Source organism: Gallinula chloropus, assembly GCF_964237585.1.
Source record: "Gallinula chloropus genome assembly, chromosome: 14".
NCBI lineage: Eukaryota > Metazoa > Chordata > Aves > Gruiformes > Rallidae > Gallinula > Gallinula chloropus.
The window spans coordinates 13,901,240-13,920,362 of NC_140099.1; the positions used below are offsets into that span (position 1 = coordinate 13,901,240).

General features: G+C 43.9%; 1 protein-coding gene across 1 annotated transcript in view; it reads left to right on the forward strand.

The window, feature by feature from the left end:
* Nucleotides 1–275: 275 nt before the first annotated feature.
* The window catches only part of LOC311197029 (cytosolic phospholipase A2 epsilon-like), a gene marked incomplete at both ends in the record, with an annotated part of 36,826 nt that continues 17,978 nt past the window's right edge, over nucleotides 276–19,123 (forward strand). Inside the window, 6 exons of the mRNA XM_084270715.1 lie at nucleotides 276–371; nucleotides 1,615–1,704; nucleotides 10,680–10,752; nucleotides 14,197–14,333; nucleotides 15,007–15,138; nucleotides 16,265–16,305. Coding sequence (XP_084126841.1) covers nucleotides 276–371; nucleotides 1,615–1,704; nucleotides 10,680–10,752; nucleotides 14,197–14,333; nucleotides 15,007–15,138; nucleotides 16,265–16,305 — 569 coding nt within the window. The remainder of the gene's footprint in view (nucleotides 372–1,614; nucleotides 1,705–10,679; nucleotides 10,753–14,196; nucleotides 14,334–15,006; nucleotides 15,139–16,264; nucleotides 16,306–19,123) is intronic.

A 19,123-nucleotide genomic window follows, 5' to 3' on the forward strand; every position in this document is an offset into this window, starting at 1 on the left:
TGGGACTCCACTCACCACGGAGAAGGGTGGCAGCAGTGCAGGACCCAAGGGACAAGCACAGGCTGGGAGAAGTTCCCAGACAGATAAAGGTACTACTTCACCCCTTTTAGCTGTTTGTCCCATAAGATCCTTCCCTGGAGCTGTCATCCTTGGCGCTCCACCATCTTTGGCAATGGGAGGGGAGTCCTTTGCTTATAGGGATGAGATGGGTGGGGCCTCGGGTCATTTTATAAAATAACTTGTCATTGACTCCTACCAGAGTAAATCCTGCAACCATGTCTCAGGAACTGCTGCCCATGGAGTTGCCAGAAATGTTCTATTACATGAATCCTGGGAAGGCCATGATGCCACCAAATGCAAAAGCACTACAGGTAAGCAAACGGCTTTAAAAGTTTGCTTAAGGTCTGCTGTATTTGACAGGAAAAAAAAAAAAATCCAGCTTTGTGAGTGTCTTTATTTGCTCTTTATATAGTACTGTACAAACTTACTGTCTGGTGGGACTAGGCAGCAGTGGCTCTGCCTTGGGGAGTTTAAGGTGAAACATTGTCTTTGTGGCTATCAGTGACAAAAGTCTTCCTGACTCCACTGGATCCAAAGATGCCAGTTTCACAGGCAAAATGAGAGAAGTCAGCCTAGAAAGGAGACAGGGAAAGGAGAGAGAGTGGAAAAAATGAACAGGGAAAGAAACAGTTTTAGGAACTGTATTATCCACCTGAAACCAGAGCCAGACTTTAAAAAAAGGAATAATAAAAATAATAAAAGATAAACTTTTATTTAAAACTTAGTATTTCTGTATGAATAACAAGAATTTGCTATGTGTATGGATGTGACAACTCCTTTTTTGTTACTTGAAAAGTTATAAGGGCAGGATAATGGATAGGGAATTGAGTTGATTTTCCGCATTTTCATTTTTGTTCTGAATTTTCCACTGTGCTTTGACTTCTATAGGTCATTTCAAGACTTGCATTTAATTTTTACCATAGCAAAATTTTTCAGTCTGCTCTTTGGCTGAAGGCACATCACTTTAGGAAGTATTCTGGAAACAGAAGCAGAATACTTTTGACGTTTTTCATAGGAACTGTCCTTGAGCAGTCTTTTTCCCCCAAAGCATTTCAAAAGGGGGCACTCTACATTGTGGAAGTATTTTAGAAGGTCTGTATCCTGAAAAAAATTGAAAAGTTAGATTCAGAATCTTGCAGTTGCAATCGTGCTTCACTCTCTAGGGTCAGTCTGAGATCAGGGATTCTGGGATTTTTTTAAAACCGAGATTTCCTACTGAGAGGGGGAGGAGATTGCCAATAGATCACACTCCAAACAAAAATCAAACCCTTATTCACAGAGTAAATGCAGAGGCACCTTTTGGGTATCTCACAGTTGAAATGGCTCTTCTTTCATTGATTTGTCCAAGGGGTACCCCCAACAGGTATTTGGTACCAGCATGTGCTGAGCCACATGGTGGTTTGTTCCTTATTCCGAGCACTGTAATACATCTGGGTGTAACCAACAGCTGTTCTAATTGGGGTTTCAGCATAAGTTGTTGCAAGTAGGGATTAATTATCTACCCTGCTGTTGTTTTAATGTTATAGTTTATCGTTTATCTCTTTCCTGCTTCAGGATGAAGACTCAGACCTCGATTCTTTGGGTGATTATGAGCCGCACGAAGAAAATGAAGAAAGTAACGTACCAGACCAAGGTGATTTCAAGGTATTATGAACAAGATAATTTCGAACCAAAGAGGAGTGAGTGGGTTGTTTTGCTCAAAAGGGGAGAAGGCTCAGCTAGACAAATAATGATGGCAGCAGTTTAAGTGTTACAAGGGAAACACCCTTAAGTTTATTGTTTGGAACAATCTATTCCTCTTCTGTTTGTGATTTTCGGGGGGGGGGGGGGTTGGAACTAGGTGATCTTTAAAGTCCCTTCCAAACCAAAGCATTCTGTGATTCCATGATTTCTCTCTTATGTTTTCTTGGGAACATGCAGAATAGATACTGCTTTGATTCCTCACTGGTAAAGGAAATCCATTGGCAAGCTTACTGTTCCGTGATGTTTTTATAACTGAAGGGCCAAAAGTAACAGGGAAGATGCATGTTCTGCTGTAATGGCTTCGGTAGTGCAATTTCTATCCTAGTGATTGATTGGAGAGTTGTGGATTATTAGACTCTGATGTTTCACCTCTCCCATGCTCCTTCAGAAAAAAACAATCCTGTAATAGGATTCTGTGAAAGGAATGATGCTTAGATATTCTAGATCTATTCCTTGGGTGCTCATTCTGCTACTTTGCTATGTGCAGGAAGTACTGACATTGTTTCCTATGCATCGGGATTAGAGGAGTTTAAATGAAGATGTGACTTATGTGATCCCAAGAATTGTCTGTTTCTGAGCTAGATAATTCTGTGGGAATTTGCATTATAATCCATACAGACAAGTTATACTGAGACAAAATGGGGCTGAAAAGGAGCTTTACATGGAAGTAAGACTGTAAGCAGGCAGGCAGGTGACCTTTGTAGTAAACTAGGTACCGAGTAGTCCTGGTACAATTTAGGCTGAGAAACTGAAACAGAATCTTATTCACATTCACAGTATTTTTACTTTTTCATATACACTTTGTAAAGCTTAGCTTTTGTGTTTGCCCAGTATTGGGAATTGTATTACAAATAAATAAATCAGTGGCATCAAAAGCTTATATCGTATTTTCTTGGGATATGTTTTATCAGGCTTGGTTGGGTCTTTCTGGCACTGATCTTGCAAATATTTAGCTTACAATCTCTGGTATCTCCAGCCTGTGGAGATACTGAAGTGCTGGACTCTGCATAAGATCACAGAATCGTAGGGGTTGGAAGGGACCACAAGAGATCATTGGGTCCAACCCCCCTGCCAAAGCAGGTTCCCTAGGACAGGTGAGGAATGTAGATAGTAAAAGCAGGCTGAGAAGCAATTCATTAGTTTTTAGTACAATAAGTATACCTACTTTTTTGCAAGGGACAAGAAACTTGAAATCATGAGGAAATAAAGCAAAAAGATTTTAACTCCTGGTTTATAATTACCTATGATAATTACACATATGACAGGTAACTTCTTATCTCCATTTCTTAATTTCACACAGTAATGTTTTTGTTTTTCCATTATCTTCTCAGGGCTTAGATCAAAGATATTTAAGGGTCATGAAATTTTGAGGGGACAGGTGTGACAGTAGTGGACCAAATGAATAATCTTATGTGTATGGGCTCATAGCCGTCTTCTAGATCCATATGTTCCCCCTGACTCTCTTCAAAATATTGCTTTTCAAATTTAAAAATTCTAAAAATTCATGGCAATCGATTGGAGATGGAGCATGCTCCTGTTCTTGCATCTGATTGCATGGTCACTGTTTTTTCCTCTTCTATGATCAGAACGTAGCACTCTGTCCTTTGGGCTTGCTTGATCATGACTTGATTCTTGCATGTGTTTGTGTGACGAACGCATCCTTATCTTCTGCTCAATTTCTCTCAGATGTAAATGTTTTGTCGCTGAGACACCAGGAGATTTAAATATGAAGGTCTCTGCCTGCTAAGAGGAGTCATCTCTTAGAAACATACCACAGCGCATCCCAGCAGCTGTGTGTGCCTCTATGCCAACATGCTGGTTTGTCTCTGTGATAGGAAATCTGTATTATCCAGGCCTTGACTGGTGCTTTGCCCCGTGCTAAGGCAGCAGGCGCAGCCAGCTCTGGTATTTTGGACATCAGCACTTATGTTAAAATATTTAAGGGCTGCAGCAGGCCTCGTGCAATTAATGTGGAGGAAAGGAGGGAGAAAAATTGGATGCATAGTTCTGAATTCAACGTGAGCCGTATCTTACCAGGGTAAGATGCCTCACACCTTAGATTAAGTGGTACCTCATTTCCCTGCCAGGCAAGATCTCCTTGTTCTTGCAGGGTTTGAGCAGCTGGGAGAAGTAGCTCTTTAACAGAACAGGTTAAAGTTTCACCCTTGTGTGAAACAGGAGCTCTGGCTCCTGCTGAGTTTTGGAAGCTAGAAGCGGTTCCTGACATCACTGGAAGAGTGTGGGGAGCTGCCACCCCACATGGCGAGGTTAGGACAAGGTTGCAGCTTCTACCCATCATACAGGTGGATGTCTGTTATGTGAACCAGGAGCCAAGACAAGCAAGGTCCCTTCTGGTGCCAGCCATGGGATCCCTGCCTCAAACAAGGGCAAGAGCCTTTGGCTGCAGGAGCTGTTCTGAGCCCTGGTGCCTTCTCTGCCACCCTGAGTGGCTGTATGGGGATGCTAAAACAGCCTGCTGAAACTCAGGCTCCAGAATTCAAAATGAACCTTGCAAAATCAAAGGAAACCACTTCCCATCAGACCATAACTTTGAAACTAAATTTGTCTTATCCACATTTGACATCACAATGTAAAACACGGGTTTCTGAGACAGACCTCTAGGTTCCCCTGAGCACCAGCAATAGAGATTTTCAGGGTGTGATGCATGTCCTGTGGTAATATCTATGTTAGGATGAGACTCCAGAAATGCCCAACAGCCGTCAGATGTAAACACCTATTTTAAAGCTGTCTGGAATGAGGTATAATGAGTCTCAACCCTCAGACAGTTAATGCTCAGTCTAATTTCTTTCTCTCATGTTTGTTGGAAAGGGCAAAGCAGGTTAAGAGGGCTCTATCTTTTGACAGATGGACTATCCCATTCTCCTGACTAAAATTATATGTATGTAAATAATTTTGAACATGTGGTTTGGTGCTCTGTATTTTCACATGGACCTATTTTTCAAAATCAGAAAAAAAAAAGCTGTGTGCTCAACGTCTGGCAATACTAAAGGATGGAAGACAACGTTAACAGCACTGAAAGGGCTATGCAACTAGCCTCAGTTACCAGACAAATAATAAACATCTCCATCCATTGGCACAGAATCATAGAATCCTAGAATGATATGAGTTGGAAAGGATCCCAAGGATCATAGAGTTCCACCCCCCTGCCACAGGCAGGGACACCAACTTCCAGGCCTGGATCTACACAAGGTTGCCCAGGGCCCCATCCAACCTGGCCCTGAACACCTCCAGGGATGGGGCAGCCACCACCTCTCTGGGCAACCTGTTCCAGGACCTCACCACTCTCTCTGTAAAAAACTTTTCCCTAATATCCAATTTAAACCTTCCTTCCTTTAGCTTGAATCCGTCCCCCTCGTCCTGCCATTGTCTACCCTTTTGAAAAGTGTCCAGGGTGTGTTGATCAGTATTTTAAGTTCTGGTTTTTGGAAATGTGTTTCAAGCACAAGATCGTGTGCACAGTCATGTTCCTGGAAAGGTTCAGAGTCCCATGGTGGGAGGCAATGATCTGAAGCATACAATTCTTGTGGCTTTGTGTATGCCTGTCCTGCTTCTGTTGGCAGAGACAAACTTTCCCAGCTTGAAACCAGGTTGTTGTGGGTGTATGCACAAAGGTGGTGTTTCCATCTGGCTACAGGAGTTTTCAATTCACTGATATCCAACCAAGGCTGCTGCTAATTCTGTTGAAAAGGAGGTCTGATTAGAAGAAACTATGTTACTAATAAGAAACCTGAAAATGAGATGGTGGCAATAGGGGTACTTGGCACCTTCCCAGGCCTTGCGTAGGCCCGTAGCCCTAGATGGAGGTGCCACAGCCCCAGTGCCTGGAGGAGGCAAAGGAAGGAAGCAATTAGGGCAGCTGTTTTTCCGGCGTGCAGCCTGGGTTGGGCGAGAATGAGGAAGAGCTTCAGACACATGGCAGCAGCCAACTGCTCTCCTCTCAGGCAGCGTGCCGTGGTGGGGTCCCCTGGCACATCCCGTGGGAGATCGGCTCCAGCAGGCTGGCGCAGGGCTTGGTTGAGTGATAGTCACAGTCTGAAGCATCCTGATTACAACTGTAAAAGGACTCGAGGATGTCAGGTCTCTCCAAGGAGAACAAACTCTCAGACAGCTCAAGACAGGCACTTCTTCACACACCACGTTCACATACACCATCAGCAGCCAAGAATTTTAGTTTGTTTGATTTGGTCCCTGGCTACCATCTAGTTAAATTAGCACCTGGAGATGAAGAAAGGAGTGCCTCAGTGACATCCTGTGGATGATTTCATCTCAGCAGAATGCTTCTCCAGGCCAGGAATGCAGGGGATCTTAGTCAAAGCAAGGAAGTTATCTTTGCCGGGAAAGACTGCTGAGCCACTAGATGACATAGAAACAGATAGAATTATTATTGGGGGGCTACAGGAAAAATGACTGGGCAGAGAGGAGGCTCTTTTTATGGTTTTTATAGATAACACAATTTTTTTTCAGGCTGGTCTGTAGAATTCCCTTTTTCAACTATTGAAAAAGTATGTTGTGGTCCTCAAGGAGTTCTGAAATCTCATCTGATCTTCACAGGGTGGTTTGTGGAATAGCGTGCAGTATGATTGCACTGCAATAGGTAATGGTACCAGCACACTGTGGCATGTAATTTTCCCTGCTTCCTCATAATGATTTTTCATCCGCCATGAAAAAGGCCACCTCTTCACGAGACCAGATGGAAAGCGTTCCACATTTTCATGTAGAAAAGGAACAGCTGAGCACCTTCTTGGAGGGCAGCTGTTTTTTGGTGACCACAGTTTTCATCACACACAGAGAAGATGAATTTGAGGATCTCTGCATTATTTTTCTGTGAGTTTATGATGGCTTTGGGAAAAATATTAGTCTGAAAAGGTCAACAGTCAAGACTGAGAATGTGTTGGCTGCCCCCAGAGGTTCAAGAGTAATCTCTGTATCAGTGTTTTTGGATGACTGCTCTTTTTGGGAAGGCAGCTACCTTATCCTGTGGTATGATAAAACAAAGAGCTAACATTCAGAAACCAAACTATGCATTGACCCAGCATACACTTGACTGCACTGTTGCAGAAATGCAAGACTGGGGTAGCCTACAGTAGGCATGGTGTAGTGGTGAGTGTCTGTACCATTGCTGTCTCAAGATGGGAAGATGCTGCTAGCAATAGGCCACGCTTGAACAATCTGTTAGATGAAGAACCTAGAGGCTGGAGAAAAGTTCTGAGAGAAAAGCAAGTTAAAAAAAAGATCAATAGCCATTTTCTGGTCTCATGGTCTCATCTCATTAATGAGTACTGTCATTTTGGTGCTTGACAACAGTTGTGATGTGACATGATGTATTATACAGCTAAACCAGTGGAGTAATTTAAAGCAGTGCTTCTCAAGATGGATGCATGCCATTCATACCTACATCTGAATATAAGCGTGACCTTAAAGAGGGCTGGGATAGACGAATAGAGGCATAAATCTGCCAGGAATGCAGGCAGCCTGCATCCTCAGAGTGCTCATGACAGGGGCATTTCTGTTTTCAAATTCTTGCTTACCCAGGTAAGAGAAAGTTGAAATTACTCACAGGGCAGATGAATCCTTTACTTCCACCAGCATAGCAAGTTGGTGCCATGTATCAGACTGTGTTATTCTCTTTCTCTGGGAAGTGGTGGAAAATGGGAAGAGGAGACTTTGAGGTCTGTTCTATATTAGATGGAGCTGTTGTTTGGACAATCCCAGTAGAAATTCCTTTCCCTGGGAGTACAGCAGTACTGGCAGTGTACACCCTGCTTGTGCACTGGCATTGCAGCATGCTACATCACATGCAGCTGTGCTATACACGTGTGTACACAAAGCACACATGAGCAGAATTTGGGAAGCACCAAACTGAAGACAAGCCAATAGTGAAAGTCAGAGTGACTACACCAGTTTTGATTTTATCTAAAGCAAAGCTACAATATGATGCTGCTAAATGGATGTCAGCCCCAGGGCAGGATGCTGCTGGGGTTCTTTTACCACTCAAGGCTGTGGCAGAAACCTCTCTGTATGTGGAACATCCCAACATAAAAGCAACTTTTTGGGGGTTTTTGTTGGTTGGTTGGTTGTTGTTTTGTTGGGGTTTTTTAAGAGATCGTAATAGGTTTTAAGTAAATAGGATAACAGAACTTCCATCATTTGCTTTATGCATGCATAGCTGCTATTTTCTTTGCCTGTACAACCAGACCCTAGTACATCATGTTATGGTTCTCACAGTTGTTATTTAAATATATTTCTTTTGTTTAATATGTTTCTGGAATTAATTAAAATAGCGAATCCACCTGGGAGCAGTAGAACTAGCAAGGCCTGATTACTAGGTGATTTCTGTTCTCTCTTCTTCTTTACCCACACCAGCAGTTGCCAGGGCTGCCAGGACACCTAATGCTTGGCTGCTGCCTCTTGCTTGGGTATCTGGTCCACATTTCTGTAGCTTCTGTGAAGCCAGTGAATTTCCTTTTTTTTTTTTTTCCCCACTCTTCAGAAGATCCTGTTTTGTGAAACCTACATATCTGAGAATTGATTTCCCAGTCCAGATGGAGAAATTGTCCTAGCACTTCAGCAAGTCATTACATGGGAAGCAGGAGACAGGCCATCGGATGGCAAAAACTGTGTAAATAATCATTTAAAAATCCCCAAACCAGTGCCCTTCCTGAATGGCTCCTGTCTCAGAATCTCAAACCACTTTGCAAATCTTGAATCCATCAGTTCTTGCTCAAGCAGCACCATTTGCCTGAGGAAGCAGAGCTGGAGCTGATCCAGGAGCTGGCAGTGCCTTGTGCAATCTCCACAGATAAATGGCTGCAAGAACTGCCCCATGCTTATGCAGATCTGACTGAACCATGAGTTTCTGTCTTCTAGGGCATATGCTGAAGTGCCCAAGCTCATTCCTAAGGTGTGAGTGTGGTGATCCACCTTTGCTAATTACCCAGCTGAGAAGAAGGGTTAATTAACTGGGTGGAGAGCTCTATTAATACGGCTACACTGTTTCTGCAATGTGAACCAGTGCCTTTTGCGTGGGTAGCTCTGAGGACATCCTCATCCATCAGTTGCTTGCAAATTTTGCATCTTGTGTTAGGCTTTTTCTGCTTTGAGAACACTTGAGATAGAAGGTGGATGGATTGCTGAGGGTGAATTTCATGAAGAAGTCCTAAAAAAAGGAAGAAAAAAAATTCTTGAGGTACTTACAGGAGGAGTGAAAGCAGGACACCTGTTTAAGATGTCAACAAAAGCATTTTAATATAACATGATACACTAGGAGAGAAAAGAGGTGATTTTAAAACACACTGAAAAAGTAATTTGTTGTGACAAAGGAGGCTTAATTGTTTTCCCATCTGAAAATAAGGTCCTTTCTTCTCTGTTCTCTTAAAAAATATATATTTGGCAACATTACTCATTGTTTTAAGTCAGGTTCTTCCAGCTTCTCTTTATCTGCCTTAACATCTATTTTGTTTGCTTATTTATAGCTGCTCTAGGAAGTCTCTGAAGTGCTATAGAAATAGAAGGATGCTCCTAAATGAGAGGAAATCAGTTGATAAGAATAGCAGTTGTCAAAGAGAATGATTTGTAGGGCTCTGCTGTAAGCACTTAAGCTGGTGGAAATGTTTTAAGGAGTGTGAGGAAATGACTGCGTGTCACAGCCACAGGAAATGCTGATTTATATATTGGCTTTGTCAGAGTAGCCTTTTGCAGATAGGGCTGAGACAGAGACAGTTTTATGAAATGAGCCAGCAGGAAACCACATTATCCTTCAATAATAAATAGGAAGAGGTCCCTGCAGTCACAGGATCTGGAGAGACTTGTTTTATTGAAGGTTATGACTGAGACATTCAAAGGCATCAAAGGAACTTAAGCACTTTCAATCTTAAGGGCTTTTCTGGAGTGGGGTATTGTTCTTTATTCTTCCCCAAAGGCAACCAACCCATTTGTAATTCCTTACCCCCGAAATCCTCTGGTAACAATCCTCAGCCATTGATTTATCTCATAATTGTGATTTACAAAAGCTTGCGTTGCTGTTACTGTTTTCCCTGTGCTGTTCTACAAGGGGAAGAGAGAAATCTATGATTTTGAAGCAGAAAGCAAAAACACCTCTCTGAGAACAGTACTTTGAGTTTATCCCCGAGAATCAGAGACATTCTCCACAGTGCTCTTTTCAGTGTGATGGGAGCTACACAAGGTTGCCCAGGGTCCCATCCAACCTGGCATTGAACACCTCCAGGGACGGGGCACCCACCACATCTCTGGGCAGCCCCTTCCAGCCCCTCACCACTCTCTGTAAAAAACTTACCCCTAATATCTAACCTAACCTTCCGTCCTTTAGCTTCATTCCATCCCCCTTCTCCTGCCATTGTCTGACCTTTTGGAAATTTGGTTTCCCTCCTGTTTCTCTGCTTCCTTCAGGGACTGGAAGGTTGCAATGAGGTCCCTTTGCAGCCTTCTCTTCTCCAGGCTGAACAAGCCCAGCTCCTTCAGCCTCTCTCTGTAGGGGAGCTGCTCCAGCCCTCTAGTCATTTTAGAGCCAAACTCTGCAATTTTTAGAGCAAGGGGGTTTGCAAGTGTCTCACAGTCATCTGCTGACACGGATGAACTGATGAACGTCTGATGAACCATCCAGATTCTCTCAGAGTTAACACAGCAAAGAGGCAATGAAGTATGTAACGCTTTAAAACAGCTCTTGTTCAATAGTAGAAGGTTACGTTGCAGATTTTCCCCTGCAGAATAGTGAGATGGTTGACACAACTTTTATCAACTGCTTTACTGTTTTGTAGCACTTGATTAGTTTGCACATTGGATACTTTTGTCCCCACAGAAAGCTTATTCATACTCTGTTTTTTACTGTTCTTCCCCAGATAGAATCCTCTCCCTGCTACCTGCTGACCGTAAGGATCATCCGGATGAGAAATCTCCAGCGAGTGGATGCCTGTAGGTACCTCCATTATTAGTGATATCTCAGGGTATAAGCAACAAGTTTTCTTGTTTCTGAAATAACCCAGTGTTTGTATAAACTGGTTATGATAAGCCAGGTCAGTCCTTGCCACTTGCTGCTGTTTCATTGAATGTTATTCCTCTGCTTCCTGCTTGGTTTCAAGAGTTGAATGTGGTTTTTTGAGGATAAGTACTTTCTTCCCCCCACTCCCCACCCCCCCCACCCCCCCCCCAAGAGAGGAGAGTTTCTGACACAGGTATCTGAAAAAAGACATCATCCTGTGTTTTCAAAAGCAAGGGGTAATTTTGCCTTTGGGTTGTAGCATCTTAGGAACTGGCTGGCAGGAGCAAACTTTTTCATTCCCTCTGCCTCCCCCATCTTAGTTCTGATACAGGTGAAATGAACAAGAAAAAGCTTTCCAAAGCTATGACCACCAGGCTAATGCCATTATTAATTACCCTGAAATGACTGTCAAAAACCACCTTAACTGAGAGATGGGTGCCTTGCCCCTTCTAACACTGTGCAGCAGCCTTGCAGTTGTGCAAGTGTGCGAGTCACATGGCAGGAAAGTGGGGGGAAGTTGAGTGAACAGGAAAGGAAAATAATCACTGTTTAGTTAAAGGACATGTGTGGTGGGAGCATTTAGCACAAAATAGACAAGTTAGCAGTTTGTTTTGTTTGAATCAATACTGCTACATCACCACCTGTGAAAGGATGCTGAAATTAGCTCTAAGATGAGCGTGGAAGGGTTTCACTGTTTCACCGTGAGTGGCAGCAATCCATGCTATAGTCTCTTGCACATGAAGAGCCAGGGAAGATGTTCTGTGAGACAAAGGTCTAGGTTTATCACACAGAACCATTCCCATCTTGCCCTGTGGTTGTCATGTGCTTTTCTGGAAGGTCTATCAGAAGACTTCCCAGAGTCACAGCTCCGAGTGAAGGATACACTAGCTTGATCTTAGGTCACATCATTGGGACACGCTCTTGGCACCTGCACCTTCCTCCTGGTCCGTGGCTGTGGCATGATGATGCAATAGCACAGAAAGGTTTCATCAAGGACTCAGCTCTTCTGCATGTCAGGCAGCAAGTCAAAAATCACAAATAACTAGGTTGTAGAGAGAGATTATGCAAGCAGAACTGAAGCAATATTTTGCATTAAATACACTGCTGACTAGTTTGCATGTATCCACTCATATAATTAAGGATTGTTTGATATGCTTTATATCTCAAAGTACAGTTAAGATACAAGAACGACAAATCATATCAGAAGAATAGAGTACGTTGCCAGACAGCCAACAGTCATTGAGCTCCAATGACAAAACTAAAGCCATGCAGAAGTCATACAGAATTGCTTTTAAAACCTGATTACTTCTATGATCTTCTTGAAGTCATTATTTTCTGCACAGACTTTCCCAGATTAAGAAAAAAAAAAAAAAGGAAAAGGACAAATACTCCTACAGAATCAGGTCAATGACACTTGAGGAATTGGAGTAAGAAAAGAAACTGTAGAAAGGCACCAACTGTTACAACAGATCCAAAACAAATTTTATATCCAGAGGGACTAAATAGGCTACAGGCCTTAAGAGTGGAAAATAAATTTTTGAGGAGGACATGGAAGCTAAAAGGAATAGGAGGTAGAAAGTGAATAAGGAATCGTGTTTTGCTATTTTTTCACAATGTGAGAATAAAGGAGCACCCAATAAAGTGATCAAACAGGAACTTTAAATAAAAGGAATACAAAAGTTAATTGTGGAACATGGGAATGTGTGGACATTAAAATATATATCTCCTAAAAAACATTATTCATGAAGCAAAAGTGTAGCAAGGTTTATTAAACACAGTATTCCCACTGCAAACTCTGGTTTGGGAGATCCTTACTCTGGCCGTTGCCTGAATGATGGAAGGTGGATGAGATGCAGTAGCGCTCTAGAATTAACTTGTTTCTTCTACTCCAGGGCAAGGTGTGGAAGGATTATTACCCACCAGTAACATGATTAAGAATATGTTTTTTTTTAATATGAAAAAGGCTGATGTTTCTTTCTTCTGTCTCATCCTTGGGAAAAAGCCAAACCCTTCCAGGTGAGGCTTTCCAAAAATGCCCAGTCCATGATAGACATTCTTCCTGGAAATGTATGAGCTGAATGTTGGAATTTGACAAGGAGTAGACAGTTAAAAGACAGAAGGAGGGCAGCCTTAAACCTTGTTCTTAAATTCACTCTGTCTATAAATTAAATAAAGACAAGCAACTTCCTTTGTGAAGAAAAGGTGCAGATGAGATGCTTTATTCCTCTTTCAGAGGGATACCGATGTATCTAAGCAAGACAAAATGTGTAAGAGAGCCATACTGAACAGGGTGCTAGCAGTCTCCTGACCACCTGCTGCAATTCTTCTTAAATTTGAGGGGCTTTTGATATTGCTTATTGCTTATCTGTACTGATGGGAATGGTAAAGACCTGGGTATGTCTCCCAGACCTTAATGCAAAGTGGTTGTGGATGTAAGGAGAGCAGGAAGCAAAGGCATACAGTGTGCAACCAAATTGTCTGAAGTGAAAAGACGTACCTGGGAATTATATTTCTCAGAGACATCAGTCTGCGAAGTGTGTTGTACCATCTGTGTGAGGGATACAGATGCTTCTGGGGTAATTTCTGTTGTTTCCACCTCTGGGCTTAAAGGTAACCCATAGCAGCCCTTTTCCTTCCCTTTGGCATTTTCTTCCTTAAGGAAAAGAAAGGAGGAGAGGGTTGCATTCCTCTGGCACACAGTACATTGCATTTTTGGCTGTAACCATTTGTGATATACTTTAATTTAGGTGCCTTTGAGATATGGGATGGATTGTCTTTCACTAAACTTCTCCTGGTGCATTTCTTTAGAGAGAATGGATCCCTCTTTTCCTGTAGGTGGCAATTAGTCAAGGACCAATGTCCCTCTCTCAGAGTGCCTTCTGTTGTCCCCTATAACAGGCATAGTTCTGCAGCTGCTTTTACAAACCCTCACCAAGTTAATCACTTAAGGCAAGCCAGAGATGGAGACCTCTTGCAGTTCTCAAAAGCTGGAGGAGTCTCCCAGGCCCTTGTCATCAGACAGCAGCTGAGGGTCAGTTTGTGTGTGTGTGAACACACACAAGCACAGGAAAGCATGCTGATTGAGAAACTGAAGAAAACTAGGAGAAGAAATTCTCGCCCTCTTCTTTCACATAACAAAACCCTCTGTTGTCTGTATCTCATGTAAGAAAGAGTTCGTGCAGATCATTTGTGTATCTTGTGCAAGGAATAGTCTTCCCTCTCAGAAGAATATCTTGGAAAGAGTTACATTACATCATGCATTTCTGCCTTTAAATAACTCATACTCGCTGCTGGTACCATACAGCAACCTTGCCAGTGTCGAGCAGCACCACTGACTTTGCCATATTAACAACTGCTTTGCCTCTTTCCCTACCCAGTAAGCCAGGCTGATTGCTACGTGTCGTTGTGGCTCCCAACTGCGACATGCGAAAGGTCCCGCACTAAAACTGTGAGAAACTCCAACAACCCGGTGTGGAACGAAACCTTCTACTTCAGGATCCAGAGTCGGGTCAAGGTAAAGAGCCAAAGGTGGCTGCTTGAAGCAGCCTGAAGACTTTTGTGTGTGGTGAGTCCTATCTATCTCCTGAACTGAGCCTAGGAATTATTTAAGAGCTGGCACCTGATAAGGGACAGTTCAAATTGTTTAGTAGCAGAGATAACTGAGTTCCCATGTCTGTTCAATGGCGCTGTTTAGGAGGGCCAGAAACTGAGCTCAGTAAGGAAGTTTTCAATAATCAAGTATTTAATAATCAACTCCAGAGCACTACAGATTTTGGGAGTTAGCTAAGCTGTCGTGTAGGCATAGCCAATGTATTACTCATGTTAGAGCAATTAAATGGAACTAGAGAAGAATCACAGAATCACAGAATCACAGGGGTTGGAAAGGACCTCGAGAGATCATCGGATCCAACCCCCCTGCCAAAGCAGCTCCCTAGGACAAGTTGCACAGGTCGGCGTCCAGATGGGTCTGGAATATCTCCAGAGATGGAGACTCCACACCCCCCTGGGCAGCCTGTCCCAGGGCCCTGTCACCTTCATGAATGAATATTTAATTTACAGTGTGTTTTTCCAAGGGGGATGGTACTTAATATCTCCACTTCTTAAGCACGTCCCCAATACATCTTCCCTAGATCTAATGATGTCCAGACTGTAGAAACAATTAAAAAACCTTTTCCATCTTCTTCCAGAATGTTCTGGAGCTGACAGTGTATGATGAGGATTTTGCTACTCCAGATGACCATCTCCTCTGTGCGCTCTTTGACACTGCTAAACTTCCAATCGAAAGAACAGTGATCCTATATTTTAAGCCCAGCCCAAAGGTGAGAGCAAAACCATAAAGTGACTGAAAAACCAGTGTGGAGTTATACAACACTTGCAAAGTTTTGGGGTGAGCTTTCTAAATCTGCCCCAGATGACCTATCCAAATAATGGATACATGGATTACCATTCAAAACTTACACCCAAAAAATGTGGCATTAAAACCCTGAGCCTCTCCTCCCAGTGTTTTCATAAATTATAAATTATAAATTATATTTCATAAATTTATTTCATAAATTGAACAGCATATGACAGAAACAGTGTGGTAGGTAGAGGAGGAGTCGGACTGTGAGATATCCATGAGCAATACCAAGGCTGCACAGCTGTCACAGACGGAATAATTCATAAATGTTTTTCCCATGTAATTCATACTTGCTACCCCTACCCATGTGTTTGTATCTGCTTTCACCTCAAAGGCAACGGAGAGGCTGCTCCTATAGGTATCCCAGTGCTGTCCTCAGCAGAGACACCTCAGCACTGAGCTTGCTGACGTGTCTATCAGAATTAGCGTGGGTTTTGGAGCTCTGGACTTGACTTATTTACTCCATTTCTCAGTTTCCCACCAATAAAAATGGGAAGAAGAGTCTTGATTCCCTTTGAGGTCTATGGATGAGATTGGTGAAATGTCTCACGCGCAACTTCTTGCTTCTGGTACCCAAACTAGGTCACTCCCAACTAGCTCATACATATCAACACTGCCTTACGGGGGGGTTGCATAACTGTAACTCTGAATCACTCAATAATACCAGTCTCTGTTTGTTATGTTAAAGTGATGGGTGGAAAGTATCTTTAACTTCCGAGCTAATAGCAAGGACGGTAAATCATGACAGGACGGTGCAGGAAATAGGAGGAAAAAAGGTAGAATTCAGATAAAACAAGCTGCAAATTATCTTCGTGCAGCAGCTTCTCACTAAAAGACAAAAAGGTGGTTTGTTTGGATGATACCTGAAGAAGGACGCAGAGGAGGAAGGAATCATTAAGCTATCTGGTTTGAAATGTCGATTCGGACCTTCCAGACTGAAGTATTTATTACAGCCTATGAATTGCGACTGATTACTTAACCAGGTACCAGACAAGGGAGAAAGCATTATGTAGCTACTTAATTTAATTTCTTGTTCTTGCTTTCAGGCCAAGGAAGAGCTCGAGGTTGAATTCAAATTGGAGGCCGCGTAAGTGATGTGCAGATTATTTTACCCATGCAAAAGTCATTAAATGCTAAAGCAAAGACATAGCCTTACAACTCACACTTTGTGGGGTTTCTGTAAAAATGTGCCAGGTTTCTCCGGCATTGTTACTGCAGTTTCAGACACCTGGGCAATTCCTCTAGTCGCTTTGTCCTGTAGTTTAGTTGCTTTCAAAGACACACCTCCCAGCATTGTCTCTTCTACTTTCCATGCTGAATTTGTCTACCTGGGAACATTTCAGAAGACTTTCTGAGCGCATGTGCATGCACACATAGCAATGTTGCTGTGCCTGTTCTAGTGCATTCATTGGACAGACTCCTCATGTTGAACCATCCTGGTTAGGTTTCCTGTGGATTTTTGACTCCCTCGATTTTCCCTTGAATCGCTGTTTGGGTTCTAGTAATTCTGTTTTCTATCTGCCCAACACAACGACAGTGCGTAGCTCTTCCTCCAGTGGGATCAGCCTGCCATCCACATGAATTAGTATTTTTGTCTCTATTGCCACAAGGTAACTAAGATGGCAGAAATACAGTGACCAGCCAAAGGTCAGCATTCACAGAATCACAGAGTCACAAGGTTGGAAAAGAACTTTGAAGATCATCAAATCCAACCATTCCCATCCTAAGCTAAACCATATCCCTAAGTACCTCATCTACCCCTTTTTTTAAACACATCCAGGGAAGGTGACTCAAACCCCTCCCTGGGCAGCCTGTTCCAGGCCCTGACAACTCTTTCAGGGAAGAACTTTCTCCTAACATCTGCCCTGGGGCAGCTTCGTGCCATTTCCCCTTGTCCCATCTCCTGTCCCCTGGCTGATGAGACCATCACCCACCTCTCTGCACCCTCCTGTCAGGTAGCTGTAGGTGGTGATAAGGTCTCCCCTCAGCCTCCTCTTCTCCAGGCTGAACACCCCCAGCTCCTTCAGCCACTCCTCAGAGGATTTGCCCTCCAGACCCTTCCCCAGCCTGGTTGCCCTTCTCTGGACTCACTGGAGGACCTCAATGTCCTTCTTATGGTGAGGAGCCCAGAATTGGACCCAGCACTCGAGGTGCAGCCTCACCAATGCCCAGTACAGGGGCACAATTAACTCCCTAGACCTATTGGCCACACTGTTTTTGATACAAGCCAGGATGCCATTGGCCTTCTTGGCCACCTGGGCACACTGCTGGCTCATATTCAGCCTGCTGTCAACCAACACCCCCAGGTCCTTCTCTTCCTGACAGCTCTCCAGCCAACCTCCCCCAAGTCTGTAGTGTTGCATGGGGTTGTTATGTCCCATGTGCAGCACTCTACACTTGACCTTGCTAAACTTCAGCCCATCGGTCCAGTCTGTTCAGATCTCTCTGAAGAGCCTCCCTACCCTCAGGCAGATCAACACTTCCTCCTAGTTTAGTGTCATCTGCAAACTTACTGAGGGAGCATTCAATCCCTTCATCCAGGTCATTGATAAAGATGTTGAACAAGACTGGACCCAGGACTGAGCCCTGGGGGATGCCACTCGTGACCGGCCTCCAGCTGGATTTGGTTCCATTTACCCACCACCCTTTGGGCCCATCCATCCAGCCAGTTTTTAACCCAGCTGAGGGTCCACCTGTCCAGGCCAGTGGCAGCCAGTTTCTCAGTCAGAATGCTGTGAGAAACCATGTCAAAGGCTTTACTGAAGTCCAGGTAGACACATCCACAGCCTTCCCCTTGTCCATTAAGCGGGTCACCTTGTCATAGAAGTTGATCGGGTTAGTTTGACAGGATCTACCTTTTGTAAACCCATGTTGACTGGGCCTGATCCCCTGGCCATCAAGCGTGTGCTGCATGACAGCTCCCAGGATGACCCTCTCCATGATCTTCCCCAGGACTGAGGTCAGACTGACAGGCCTGTGGTTCCCCAGATCCTCCTTCTGGCCTTTCTTATATATGGGTGTAAACTAGTGGGGAGCCAAGACTGGAATTCCAGTTACTTGAGACCATTTTCTGACTTCACCTGAATGCATTTTTTCCCCCTCCTATTGAATTGGTACCTACTGACCCGTGCCCCTTTGTGTTTGCACACCAGCAAACACATAGATTTGAGCTTCCCAGTAAGGATATGCTGGCATATTAGGGTGGTGGTCAATGTCTCTATGTCCAGGTGGAGGCCATTACCAAGCAGTGTCACCAGGGGTCTCTCCTGGGACCAGTTCTCTTTAACAGCTTTATCAATGACATCAATGATGGAATTGAGTGCACCCTCAGCAAGTTTGCAGATGACACCAAGCTGAGTGGTGTGGTTGATGCAATAAAAGGAAAGAAGCCATCCAGAGGGATCTTGACAGGCTGGAAAGGTGGGCCTGGGTGAACCTAATGAGGTTCAACACTGCCAAGTGTAAGGTCTTGCACTTGGGCCAGAAGAATCCCAGACACAGGTACAGACTGGCAGAAGAGCTCCTGGAGAGCAGCCCTGCTGGGAAGGACCTGGGTGTCATGGGGGATCAGAAACTTCATATGAGCCAGCAGTGGCTCTTGCAGCTCACAAGGCCAATGGTATCCTGGGCTCCATCAGCAGAGGGGTGGCAGCAGGGACAGGGAGGTGATTGTCCCTCTGTACTCTGCCCTCGTCAGGCCCCATCTGGAGTTCTGTGTCCAGAGCTGGGACCGCAATACAAGAAAGATGTGGAACTGTTGAAGAGGGTTCAGAGGAGCCACGAAGATGATCAGAGGGCTGGAGCAGCTCCCCTACGAAGAGTGGCTGAAAGAGCTGGGCTTATTCAGCCTAGAGAAGAAAAGACTAGAGAAGTCCCTGAAGGGAGGATACAAACAGAAGGAGAAT